The following is a 13,483-nucleotide window of genomic DNA, read 5'->3' as shown; positions in this document are numbered from 1 at the left end:
TCGGAGCCTCCACCTTGAAGACCGGATACAATGCGCTCCATCGAACCTGCAGTTCATCAAAGTGAGCACCAAAAACCTGCATCACCTAGCTGAGGTCATCATTCAGAACATCATTCACAGTGGAAGCCATCATCCCGATCTGTACAGCACTGTCTCGCCAGACCCGCTCGCCAGAAAAGACGCCACTCCAAGCTGGGTCCCACCTCCGTCATCTCCAACAGCCCCAATCAAACGAGGAATCTCACTGATTCAACTCGGCTCTTCACAACCAAACTCCAACCAGGATCATCCAGGAACATAGTGCAAGACATGTATCCCCAAAAAAAGATAATTATGGAATGTGTGTTAGGATAAATTAAAGGATGAGTGGAGCCAGGGCTTGCGAAAACGCAGCTGCTCCTATGCTCTCGTAAGGTGACCCCATTAGCAGGCTTATTGACTGTACTCTCCTGATGTTGGTGTGTATATATATACATGGATGATGATCTGGAGTGGCAACCATGAGCATTTTAAAAATGTATTTTCCCTCCTCCCTAATCTTGGAATGTTGAAGCCGATTATGCTTCTAAGTTCAGCAAACTCATCATTAACCAGGAACTTGAAAGGGGGCCTTCTAGTTAATATTTTGAATCCAAATGACTCTTCTACTGAAAAGGTGTGAAAAAAGCAGGGTAGTTGTGATGGGTGACTTTAACTTCCCCCATGTTGACCGGGAATCCCTTACAGCCAGGGGCTTGGATGGAAAGCAATGTGTCCAGGAGGGCTTTTTGATACAGTTTGTTGACAATCCAACCAGAGAGGGGAGGGGGGTGGTCATGCTAGACTTGGTATTGGGGAATCAGCCAGGCCAGGTGATTGATGTTTCATTGGGGGAGTATTTTGGGCTTAACGTCCATAATTCCATCAGATTTTGGGTATTCATGGATAAGGACAAGAGTGGCCTGTGGGTGAGGGTGCTTAATTGGGCAAGGGCCAATTACATCCAAATTAGACAGGAACTGGGGAATGTGGATTGTGAGCAGCTACTTGAGGGCAAATCTGCATCTGACATGTTGGAGACTTTTAAAGGCCAGTTGATTGAAGTGCAGGACAGGCACGTCCCTGCAAAAATGGATATAAGTGGCAGGATTTGGGAACCATGGATGACACGGGAAATTGTAAGCTTAGTCAAAAGGAAAAAAGAAGCCTATGATGGGTCTAGGCATCGAAAAACTGATGAAGCCCTTGAGGAGTCCAGTGAAAGTAGGGTGGAATTTAAACGTGGAATTAGGAGGGCTAAAAGGGACAATGAAATGTCTTCAGCAAACATGGTCAAGGAGAATCCCAGGGCCTTTTATGCATATATTAAGAGCAAAGGAATTGGGAGAGCAAGAGTAGGCCACTCGAGGATAATGGAGGGATGTTATGTTTGCTAAACTTGGAAGCATAATTGGCTTCAACATTCCAAGATTAGGGAGGAGGAAAAAGACATTAAAAAAATTCTCATGGTTGCCACTCCAGATCATCATCCATATATATACACAAGAAGTGGGTGAAATCCTTAATGAGTACTTTATATCGGTATTCACCAGGGAGAATGACATGAGGGATGTTGAGGTCAGGGATGGGTGTGTGAACGCTCTTGGAAACGTCAATATATCAAAGGAGGAAGTGTTGACTATTCTAAATTGCGTTAAGGTAGACAAGTTCCTGGGGCAGGATGGGATCTATCCCAGTTCACTGCGGGAGACGAGGGGAGAAATAGCTGGGGCCTTCACAGATATCTTCACATCCTCCTTGACCACACTTAAGGTTCCAGCTGACTGGAGAACAGCCAACATTGTTCCCTTGTTTAATAATAATAATAATAATAATAATAATCACTTATTGTCATGAGTAGGCTTCAATGAAGTTACTGTGAAAAGAAAGAAAGCAAGGATAATCCAGTAAATTCTAGGCCGGTGAGCCTGACATCAGTGGTGGGGAAGCTTTTGGAAAAGGTGCTGAGGGACAGGATATATGCACATTTGGAGGAAAATGGCCTAGTTAGTGACGAGCAGTATGGTTTTATACGGGGAAGATTGTGTCTCACCAAATTGATTGAGTTTTTTGAAGAGGTAACAAAGAAAATCAATGAGGGAAGGACTGTAGATGTAGTTTATATGGACTTTAGTAAGGCGTTTGACCAGGTCCCACATGGCAGACTGATACAAAAACTAAAATCACATGGGATTCGGGGTGGGCTCGGTAGATGGATACAGAACTGGCTTGGTTATAGAAGACAGTAGCGGTGGAGGGTGTTTTTCAGAATGGAGATCTGTAGCTAGTGGTGTTCCGCAGGGATCGGTGCTGGGACCTCTGTTGTTTGTAGTACATATAAATGATCTGGAGGAAAATGCAGGTGGTCCCGAAATACGTGCTTGTCAGGTGAATTGGACATTCTGAATTCTCCCTCAGTGTACCCGAACAGGCGCCGGAATGTGGCGACTAGGGGATTTTCACCGTAACTTCATTGCAGTGTTTTAAAAAAAATTCAGTGCCCAATTCATTTTTTCCAATTAAGGGGCAATTTAGTGTGGCCAATCCATCTTGCCTGCACATCTTTGGGTTGTGGGGGTGAAACCCACGCAAACACGGGAAGAATGTGCAAACACCACACGGACAGTGACCCAGAGCCGGGATCGAACCTGGGACCTCAGCACCGTGAGGCAACAGGGCTAACCCACTGCGCCACCGTGCTGCCCCTTCATTGCAGTGTTAATGTTAGCCTACTTGTGACAATAATAAATATTATATAGATAGAATGGAGACTTGGGCACAGAAATGGCAGATGGCGTTAAATCCGGACAAATGCGAGGTGATGAATTTTGGAGGATCAAATCTAGGTATGAATTATACTGTAAATGGCAAAACCCGAAAGAAAATGAACATACAGCGGGATCTGGGCATGCAGGTCCACAGTTCCCTAGAAGTGATTAAGGTGATTAAGGCATATGGTATGCTTGCTTTCATCAGCTGGGGCATTGAGTACAGGAGTTGGGAAATCAGGTTGCAGTTACATAAAACCTTGGTTAGGCGTGCACTTCTGGTCACCACATTATCAGAAGGTTGTGGGGGGGATGGGACAATTGGGCGCGGCCGTTTTGGCGCGGCCGTTTGGACGCAGCCGTTTGGGCGCCATGGGACAATTGGGCGCAGCCAATTTGGCGCGGCCGTTTGGGCGCAGACGACAGAAATTCTTGTATTCATAAAACTATTGTATTTGTTGTTGAAACATTCAATTTACTATTTTGAACTGTCAGTTGTGTCAATTTCAGCGGCCGGTTCACTTTGATCCAGAGAGGGAAGCTGCTCTCACTGAAGCAATCAGCCGGCCGCTGAAATTGACACTGCCGGCTGCTCTCTCCCTCCAATCCAACTTTTAAGTTTTAATGTTTCTGATTGGAGGGAGAGAGCAGCGGGCAGTGTCAATTTCAGCGGCCGGCTGATTGTTTCAGTGAGAGAGCAGCTTCCCTCTCCGGCCGCTGAAATTGACACTGTTTTAATTGGATCCACGATGGGGGTTTTAAATTTATTTAAAAATCTATGCTAGCGCTTCCCACTGTGAGTCTACGGGGGTCTGACCCCTCCCCCCGCCCCCCGTAGACTCACAATGGGAAGCGCTAGCATAGATTTTTAAATAAATTTAAAACCCCCATCATGGATATCCGCGGCTCGGATACAACGCGGGTGGCTGTCTTGGACCCCAACACCCGCGTTATAAAGGGGGACTACTGTAATGCCTCAGCATTGCCCTGAGCACATCAAGAATGAAATAGGTAGACCACTAGCTTCCTCAGCCCAACACTTTCACTTTACTATGTCCAGCATTCACTTAAACCGTTTGCAAGCAAATTTAGAAATACATTTGATTTTCATACATTAGAATACATGCTAACTTGTAACTATTAAATAGCAAGGTATCAAAGATAGCATTTACAATTCTTGATGATCCAGTCAAAACCAGCAAGCCCTTAAATACATATCATGTATGAGTAAGAACACTGGTTTTTAAACAAAATGTAACAAAGTTTGTGCGACTACTAAATTTGATGAACACACCTCCCTCATGTTGACGCCAAAACGTCCGGCGCCAAAACAGCCGGCGCCAAAACGGTTGGCGCCAAAACGGCCGCGCCAAAACGGCCGCGCCCAAATGGCTGCGCCAAAACGAACCTAACCCGGTTGTGGAAGCTTTGGAGACAGTGCAAAGAAGGTTCACCAGGATGCTGCCTGGTATCGAGGGTGTTGGCTGTGAGGGGAGGTTGAATAAACTAGGATTGTTTTCACTGGAAAGACGGAGGCTGAGGGGAAACCAGATGGATGTCTACAAAATTGAGAGGCATGGACAGGGTGGATAGTCAGAGGCTTTTTTCCAAGGGTGGAAGTGCAAGGGGGCACAGGTTCAAGGTGAGGGGGAAAGTTTAAGGGAGATATGCAGGGTAGGTTTTTCACACAGTGTGGTGGGAGCCTGGAATGCATTGTCATGTGGAAGCAGCCACATTAGCAACATTTAAGAGGCATCTGGATGAGTACATGAATAGGGAGGAAATAGACGGATATGGATCGAGTAAGGGCATAAAGTTTTTAAAAAGTTATCGCATCATGATCGGCACAGGCTTGAAGGGCCTTTCCTGTGCTGTACTTTTCTTTGTTCTTTATTTATGCTGAATTCAGATGTTGATGTTCTGAAAGCTAGGACAGGATTGTGTGTGTGTATCTACACGTGCTGATCTCTCTTCTGAAAGGTGAATTAAGATCCAACATTGTCGGTGTGAATAGGGTTCTGATCTGAGTACAGCACTATGGTAGAGAAACCATCTGAATCTAGCCAAATGATGGTGCCAATAGGGAAAGATGTAACAGTTTCCATTCCACTACTGTTCCAGAACATCAGCATATTTTAATTACTTGTAAAATTTCTAATCCTGTTTTATCTTCCAGTTTTTGATAGAAGTCAGAAACTCTCTCCTATCCATCATTCCAAATGACTGGACACAAATTTCAAGGTATGTGTTGAAATAATTCTACTTTTTACTGTTTAGAAATGGAAGAAATTGAACATTTTGGTTTTCCATTCATATTCCACTAACAAGTTATTTAAAAATCTAGGATGTTGGTCATAACTATTGACTGGAATTTATGTAGTTCGTAAGCATGTTCTCATGACATATGTATGCACCATTCACTTTGTGCACAGCAAGGTTCGACAGGTAGTAAATGAATGAATGAGCGCCTGTTCTGTTTTTAATGTTTGAGGAATGGATATTTGCCAGGAAACCAGAGAACTGCTTGCTTCTCTTGAAAGGATTTTTTGCAATAAGCTAGCGAACCTGGTTTAACATCTGAAAGATAGTGTCTTGGACAGTGTATATCCCCTTCGGTTTTGCACTAGTTACAACTGGGCCAAGTTGCCATTATACAAAGTGGGTATGATTTTGGAAGTACTCATTTAGAAGAGCTCATCAGGAAAATGGGTTGCAGTTGGATTTTACAAAAAGGAGGGTAACCCTTGTCCTTGAAGCATTACTTAAGACATGTGAAAGAATAATGAACCAGACTGCTGTTTCGGGTGGTCAATTGAAGCCCCACTTTTCTAAAGGCCCATTTCTGTTTCTGTTTCTGTTTCATGGCCTGGAGTTTCATCATTGGACATAATCTCACCCCACAACCCAAAGATGTGCAGGTTCGGTGGATTGGCCACGCTAAATTACTCCTTAATTGGAACAAAATAATAAAGTTATAAAAAAAATTAAAAATGGACAGAATCTAGGAGCCCATGTTGGGCCCGTTTTGTGGCTATGACGTTATGCCCAAGTATGTTCCCAATTTCATTAGAATATGGTTGAACTTTAAAATGGACATAAATCTACATAAGTAATTGGAACTGAAGGAAAGCACCGAATATATATTTTTTTCTTTCAGTATCAAAATGTAACTTTTCAACTCATTTAATTATCTCTGCGCATCAAGGACCGCAGGAGGAAAGGCAGGAGAATGGGTATGAGAAAAATATCGGCCATGATTGAATAGCGGAGCAGACTCGATGGGCCGAGTGGCCTAATTCTGCTTCTATGTCTTATGATCTTGTAGTCTTATGGAACCCGTGGTGCTTTAGATAAGCTTTTCCATTTAAATGTGACTTGCGCTTATGCCGTAAAAATTATTCAAGGAAATAGAGCAAGTATAGATGAGGATAAAAACCTCTCAACATTTACAATTCAACACTAGAAGGACGACTTTTCTTTCCTGCTGTACTTGAAAATGTGGTTGCAATGAATGGTGTGTGTACCATGTTGTGGGGGAGGTGCTAGGTTTTGTGGATGGAAGTACTTTTGGTTGAAGGGCATGATAAATTTATGTAAAAGGTCAAGGAGACCTGGGCCTATGGCAGTCATTTTTGATTTTAAAATATTATTATTCTCCTTTTTCACATTTTCTCCCAAATTTACACCCACCAATAATGAAGAATAAGCAGTAATGAATATGTCAATCCCCATATCAACAGCAACAATCCCATCCTCCCACCAAACCCCCAAACAACTGCCCGCATGTTAACATAACCAAATAACAAAAAGGAATCAGGAATCACCCATAGTCACCATTAACACACGCAATCCCCCCCCCCCAACACCTCGCAACGTTCACACACATCTTCTATCTCCTCAAAGAGCCGGCTCATCCTCGCCCTTGTGAGGTGTGCTCTATTTACCACCTGCAGCTGTAAACTGCCGACACTACCCCCTTCTCCAGTCCCCCTGTCGTCAGCACCTCCTCCAGCGATGTGGAGGCCTTCCCCACCGGGAAGCTCTGTATGTGCCTATGGCAGTCATGCGGGTAACTAAGACTTCATTTTCTGCAATGTAAAAAATATTGCTGTAATTGGTTTGTGCCCAGGCTTCAAAGGGTGCAAAGTAGAAGAAACTCCAGGATCATATATTACTCCCTTTTGATTACATTAATTTTTGCATGTCACATTAAGGAATTGGTGCATTAAAAGCACGACAATAACAATCGTAAAGGGAAACATTGCAATGAATGAGAAAAGTATAACATCAACATTAAAGTAAGTATTTCACCTGCTCCTACCTCCAAAAATCCAAGTTCAGTGTCTTGTTGAGGATGGAGTTCTCAGCAGTTTCTTTTTAACATATTAATGGGAGAATACTTTAGATTGAAAATGAAATCAGGAAGTACATGTTCACACAAATGGTAGTTGAAATTGGGATTAATCCCCTCAAAATGTCCCAAGTACTGCACGAACTGTAATTTTCAAAACTGAGATCTGTTGTTTAGTAAGGATATCGGGAGAACTGGAGCAATGGCAGGTCATTAGAATTGAGGTAGAAATCATCCAAGATCTAATTTTGAACCACAGTTCCGCAATTTATTTTTGTTTATTTTTTGATAAGGGAGAGGTGTGCATCTCACAATGTGACTGACAACAAGCTATAATGAGCTGATTGCATCAGTCAGCAAATTATTTGACTCTTGGACCCGTTTTTTTGTAAAACCGTTTGATGGATCCAAGTTTGAAACTTTTCATGGTCTGAAGCATTTCTTGGGGAAATAGGAGACCCAAGGTGTCCAGCTAGTGGTTGTTTAGTTGTCCTGACACAGGCTGACCAAGAGGTTAGGACAACATGGATCTCCGACTTCTCTTGGTTTTTGTGAGACTTCTTGAATACCAGGTTTTGTTGTCCTGGGTTCATGCTCATGCCTTGAATGGGTTGTTGCTGATAGTGATGCTGAACTTAGCTTGGAATTTCCTCATTTGTCTTGCGCTTACAGTGCCATGTCCACGTGAAGAGCAATAAGTGTTCTATTTTGACGAAAGAAGTCTTTTTCTCTCTTGGCCTGGCGTTTTCGATATGACCAGCCATGTGTTATGTTTGAGGCTAGCTGAATTTAAAGGTCCCATTGAGGGCCTGTCAGGGGACATGTCCTCCTTCAGTCTGCTCCTTTTGCACTTTGCTGGAGCAGTGGACACGCTTTACTCCTTCAGTCTCATCAAAAAGTCAGCTGAGATGGGCGCTTTCTGTTTCAAGTTCAGGTAAGTCACTGTGGAATGGCAATCTGTCACGAATTGCTACTCTGAGAAAGTTGTGGGTTATTATAGTCTTTGTCCAGCCTTCTGCTCTCAACAGTCTCAACAGATTTCTAGACTTCAAATCAACGTAAAAGTCAAACTACAGAGGCCAGATGACCTATTTAAATCAGATTCCACATACTGTTGAATTCACAAGAGCACTTTGTCCACTGGGTAAAGTACTCATATGCATGAGAAGACTCAGACAATGCTGCTAAATTTGATCACTTACCTTTTAAAAGAACAGTAAGAAGTCTTACAACACCAGGTTAAAGTCCAACAGGTTTGTTTCAAACACAAGCTTTCGGAGCACTGCTCCTTCCTCAGGTGATTCACCTGAGGAAGGAGCAGTGCTCCGAAAGCCCGTGCTTGAAACAAACCTGTTGGACTTTAATCTGGTGTTGTAAGACTTCTTACTGTGCTCACCCCAGTCCAACGCCGGCATCTCCACATCATGGCTTTTAAAAGAACAAAGCTCTTTGATCAACCACATCATTTAAAACATTAAATTATGACATTTGAAGTTGACAAGACCGTTTAAACTTTCCACATAGGCATCCCCCAAGATTCACAAACTGACTTGCTTGTCGCAGTTCACAGTCTTCAGGAACCCGTCCGCATCGACAAAAATACCTATGTCAGTGAAAACTGAATTTGCAGTAGCCATCTAAATGGCGCTCTTGATGTCAACTCAAGTAAATGTCAATTGTGACCTACCATGGTTCCTCCCGGGAAAATTATATCCATCAGGAGTGACCCGCAAAGTATAAAATTGTGGCATGCCGCCAGTTTGGGCCTCCCAACGTGGGTTCGCTTAACATTGGGAGATGAAAACTCAGCTCATAGGGTTTACTTAGTATTTAATTGGGGGAAATTTCTGCTTGTGCTGCAGTTTGATAATTTAACAGTATAGGGAGAGTTGAGTACGGCAATGGTGAGGTAGGGGCTGAGTGCGATCAGAGTACATGTGAAAATTTAAGCTATGGGGCGCGATTCTCCGCTCCCCACGCCGGATGGGAGAATCGCGGGAAGGCCGGGTGACTCACGACACGCTGCCCTGGCACCTCCCGCGATTCTCCCACCACCCGCTCGGATGAATCGCCGCTCGCCGTTTTTCACAGCGACCGGCAATTCTCCGGCCCGCATGAGCCGAGCGGCCTGACGTTCCTGACAGGTTCATGACGGCGGCAACCACACCTGGCCGCTGCCGTCGTGAACATGGCGCCAAAGTTTCGTTTGTGGCTTGTGGGGGGCGGAGAGGGGAGTGAGCACCACGGTCGTGCTCGGGAGGGGACTGGCCCGCGATTGGTGCCCACCGATTGTCGGGCCGGTGTCTCCAAGAGACGCACTCTTTCCTCTCCGCCGCCCCGCAAGATCAAACCGCCACGTCTTGCGGGGCAGCGGAAGGGAAGACGGGAACCGCGCATGCGCGGATTGGAGCCGTCGTGATGTCAGCCGCGCATGCGCGGGTTGGAGCCGGCCAGCCTGCGCATGCGTGGCTGACGTCACTTAGGCGCCGCCGTCGCGTCATTCTCGGCGCGCAAGCGTCAAGGCCCGGTGGCCGAGATTGATGGTGCGCCGCTCCTAGCCCCCTGGGGGGTGAAAAGGGTGCGAGGAGCGGCCTCCGAGGCCGTCATGAAACTCGGCCGAGTTCACGACTGCCTTCCCGATGCCATGATTTTGGATGATGTCACCAAGTGGCAGCAAGTTGATGAGAAATAGGAGGGGGGTGAGGTCAAGGATAGATCTTCCAGAAACAACGTGGAAGTGGGCAGAGAAACTATTCAAGTGATTCTTTGGTTATGATTAGATAAATGTGAGGGGAGTGTAGCCCCATCCAGCTAACCGCTGGTAAATTAGCTTGCACCTCGTAGTCCAATATGCCCACTCTTTGATAAGGAATTCAGAGAGGGAGATAAAGAGAATGAACACACGAGGGTGAGAGTAAGTAGTTACCTTGCTTCAGCCAAACCCAAGGTACTAAGTGAGGGAACAATGATCACAGCCAGTTTCAGAGTTTTTGTTACAAAAGATAGAAAGTTAATTTCATTCAAATGAAAAACATTTTTAAATCTCTGTTTTGCTATAACCTTTAAACTCTCCCTCTTAAATGAGTGCAGTCTGTGTCCCAGGACACAAATTACCAGAACATTCATATTAATAATGAATTTAATTTTGAATTCCCTTGTGGACATAAGTGGAAATCCCATGAGCCTGATTTGTAAGCAACAAGTAGCTGCGGTGAAAGATTTAAATGGTCAGAAACACTGATGCACACCACGTTGAGGAATATGGCAAATACATAGAGGATGTGTACAAAATAAATGTTCTGAATTGGATTCATTGTTTAAACAGCGACAATTGCAATAATCCTCAAATAAGGTTTTCTAAGGGCAGCAGGGTAGCATGGTGGTTAGCATAAATGCTTCACAGCTCCAGGGTCCCAGGTTCGATTCCCGGCTGGGTCACTGTCTGTGTGGAGTCTGCACGTCCTCCCCCTGTGTGCGTGGGTTTCCTCCGGGTGCTCCGGTTTCCTCCCACAGTCCAAAGATGTGCGGGTTAGGTGGATTGGCCATGCTAAATTGCCCGTAGTGTCCTAATAAAAGTAAGGTTAGGGGGGGGGGGTTGGGTTACGGGTATAGGGTGGATACGTGGGTTTGAGTAGGGTGATCATTCCACACACAACTTTCCACTACTATCCTTGATTGGCCCTAATCTTACTCTAGTCATTCTTGTGTTCCTGATATACCTATAGAAAGCCTTAGGGTTTTCCTTGATCCTAACCGCCAACGACTTTTCGTGTCCTCTCCTCGCTCTCCTTAACTCTCCCTTTAGGTCCTTCCTGGCTAACTTGTAACTCTCAAGTGCCCTAACTGAGCCTTCATGTCTCATCCTAACATAAGCCGCTTTCTTCCTCTTGACAAGTGCTTCAACTTCCTTAGTAAACCAGGGTTCCCTTGCTCGACAACTTCCTCCCTGCCTGACAGGTACATACTTATCAAGGACACGCAGTAGCTGTTCCTTGAAAAAGCTCCACATTTCGATTGTACCCATCCCCTGCAGTTTCCTTCCCCATCCTATACATCCTAAATCTTGCCGAATAGCATCATAATTGCCTTTCCCCCAGCTATAATTCTTGCCTTGCGGTATATACCTATCCCTGCCAATTGCTAAAGTAAACATAACCGAATTGTGATCACTATCACCAAAGTGCTCACCTACATCTAAATCTAACACCTGGCCGGGTTCATTACCCAGTACCAAATCCAATGTGGCCTCGCTCATTGTTGGCCTGTCTACATACTGTGTCAGAAAACCCTCCTGCACACTGCACAAAAACTGACCCATCTATAGTACTCGAACTATAGTATTTCCAGTCAATATTTGGAAAGTTAAAGTCCCCCATAACAACTACCCTGTTACTATCGCTCCTGTCGAGAATCATCCCTCATTCTGCCATTAACCATCAAGCTAAGGGACTAACCCTTCATTCAATGATGGTGGATGAGAATATACCAGCTGCAGCACAAGGCATAATTTTAAAAATGAGGTATCAACCTACTGAAGCAACAACGGGACTGCATGCATGTTAAACTGCAGAAGCAACATGTGAAAGACCGAGCCCAATCAAACTCGAGCAATGGATCAGATCAAAGTTCAGAAATAATTGTCAATTAAACAACAAGCAGAAAAACAAAGGGGTCAGATGAGCATGTGCATCCTCACTGGTGGCAGAGCTAGCACATCAGTGCAACAGACAAAGCAGAAGCTGGAGGTTCTGAGTAAATGATCCATCTCGGCCTCTTTTTGTTTTCCTCCTCCTCCTACTGAGGTCCACCGTATCAGAGATGCCAGTTATCAGACAATTCAATTCGCCCCATGTGATATCAGGAAAGGGTTGAGCGTATGGATACAGCTGAGGCTTTGGGCCCCAAAATATAATAACAATAATAATAACCTTTTATTGTCACAAGTATGAAGTTATTGTGAAAAGCCCCTAGTCGCCACACTCCAGCGTCTGTTCGGGTAAGCTGTTACGGGAATTGAACCCGTGCTGCTGGCCTTGTTCTGCATCACAAACCATCTGTCTAGCCCACTGAGGCTAAACCAGCTAAAATATCCCAGCTATAGAACAAAAGATTTGTGCTCCAGAACCTGCTGCACCCTTCGCAAGCTGTTCCAATCTAGCTACAACACTGGCATCTGCCCATCATCATGGAAAATTGCCCAGCTATGACCTGTCCACAAAACGTTGGACAAATTCAATCCACCCATGTACCACCCTATCCGTCTACTCTTGGATATCTGAATAGTGATGGATAGTATGATTGAGAGCAGCGCATACCGAACAACAACCTGCTAACCAAATACTCTGTTTGGGCTCCACGAAGAGCACTTGACTCCAGTTGAGGGACTATTACTACCCTGAACATCAAGGCAACTTTTGTTTGAATGTGGAACAGGCGATTAAAAAAAATTTTTTTTTTTAATAAAGTTAGATTGCCCAATTATTTTTTCCAATTAAGGGGCAATTTAGTGCGGCCAATCCACCTACTCTGCACATTTTTGGGTTGTGGGGGCGAAACCCACGCAAACACTGGGAGAATGTGCAAACTCCACACGGACAGTGACCCAGAGCCGGGATCGAACCTGGGACCTCAGCGCCGTGAGGCAGCTGTGCTAACCACTAGGCCACCGTGCTGCCCTGGAACAGGTGATTTTAAAGGTCCCACTGAAAGGAAAAAGATAAGTTTCTGTGGCAAGTGATTGGAATGTGGCATTGGTGGTTTGCACATTGGTGAGTGGGGAAGGTGCCATACGGGGCTCAAAAATAGTTATTCTGAAGTTAGAAGGCTTTTTTTTATTTCTAACTCTTTTGGAGTTGGAGTAACAATGTATGTAAAACTGGCAGAACCATCTGAAATTAGCAATTCTGATTGCTTTGTTGGATGGTTCCCAGCCCAGCGCAATTGTCCAGGGGAATTTTGCCCTTCTGGACAATTGCCAGGTAAATCCTTCCATGGGAACTTCCAGAGGGATTCCCCACCGCATCTTTGGAGAACCCTGCTAATGCGAGGCTAGGGAGCCAGGAGGTTAAGGCCCAATCTATTGAGCTCTAAAGGGTGTGTGTAATTAGCTGTGCAATGTAAAACTCTTCTGAGTTAAGAATGACCAAATTACCCAACAGTACGTCTTTTAGGATTTGTGGGAGGAAATCGGAGCACCCAGAGGAAACCCACGCAGACACAGGGAGAACGTGCAGACTCCGCACTGAGTGACCCAAGTGGAAATTGAACCTGGGACCCTGGTGCTGTGAAGCAACAGTGCTAACTGCTGTGCTATTGTGCCACCCACTTCAGCTCAGTCCAGACTTTT

General features: G+C 44.9%; 1 protein-coding gene across 3 annotated transcripts in view; it reads left to right on the top strand.

The window, feature by feature from the left end:
* Positions 1–13,483, top strand: part of msh3 (mutS homolog 3 (E. coli)) — a 378,564-nt gene that overhangs the window by 163,553 nt on the left and 201,528 nt on the right. For all 3 annotated transcript variants that reach the window (XM_038805383.1, XM_038805384.1, XM_038805385.1), the window contains exon 16: positions 4,963–5,027. In XM_038805383.1, the coding sequence (XP_038661311.1) occupies positions 4,963–5,027 (65 nt within the window). The remainder of the gene's footprint in view (positions 1–4,962; positions 5,028–13,483) is intronic.

This window comes from Scyliorhinus canicula, chromosome 8, assembly GCF_902713615.1.
Source record: "Scyliorhinus canicula chromosome 8, sScyCan1.1, whole genome shotgun sequence".
NCBI lineage: Eukaryota > Metazoa > Chordata > Chondrichthyes > Carcharhiniformes > Scyliorhinidae > Scyliorhinus > Scyliorhinus canicula.
Note: the sequence above shows the minus strand (reverse complement) of the source record. Positions and strands in the feature narration are given on the sequence as shown.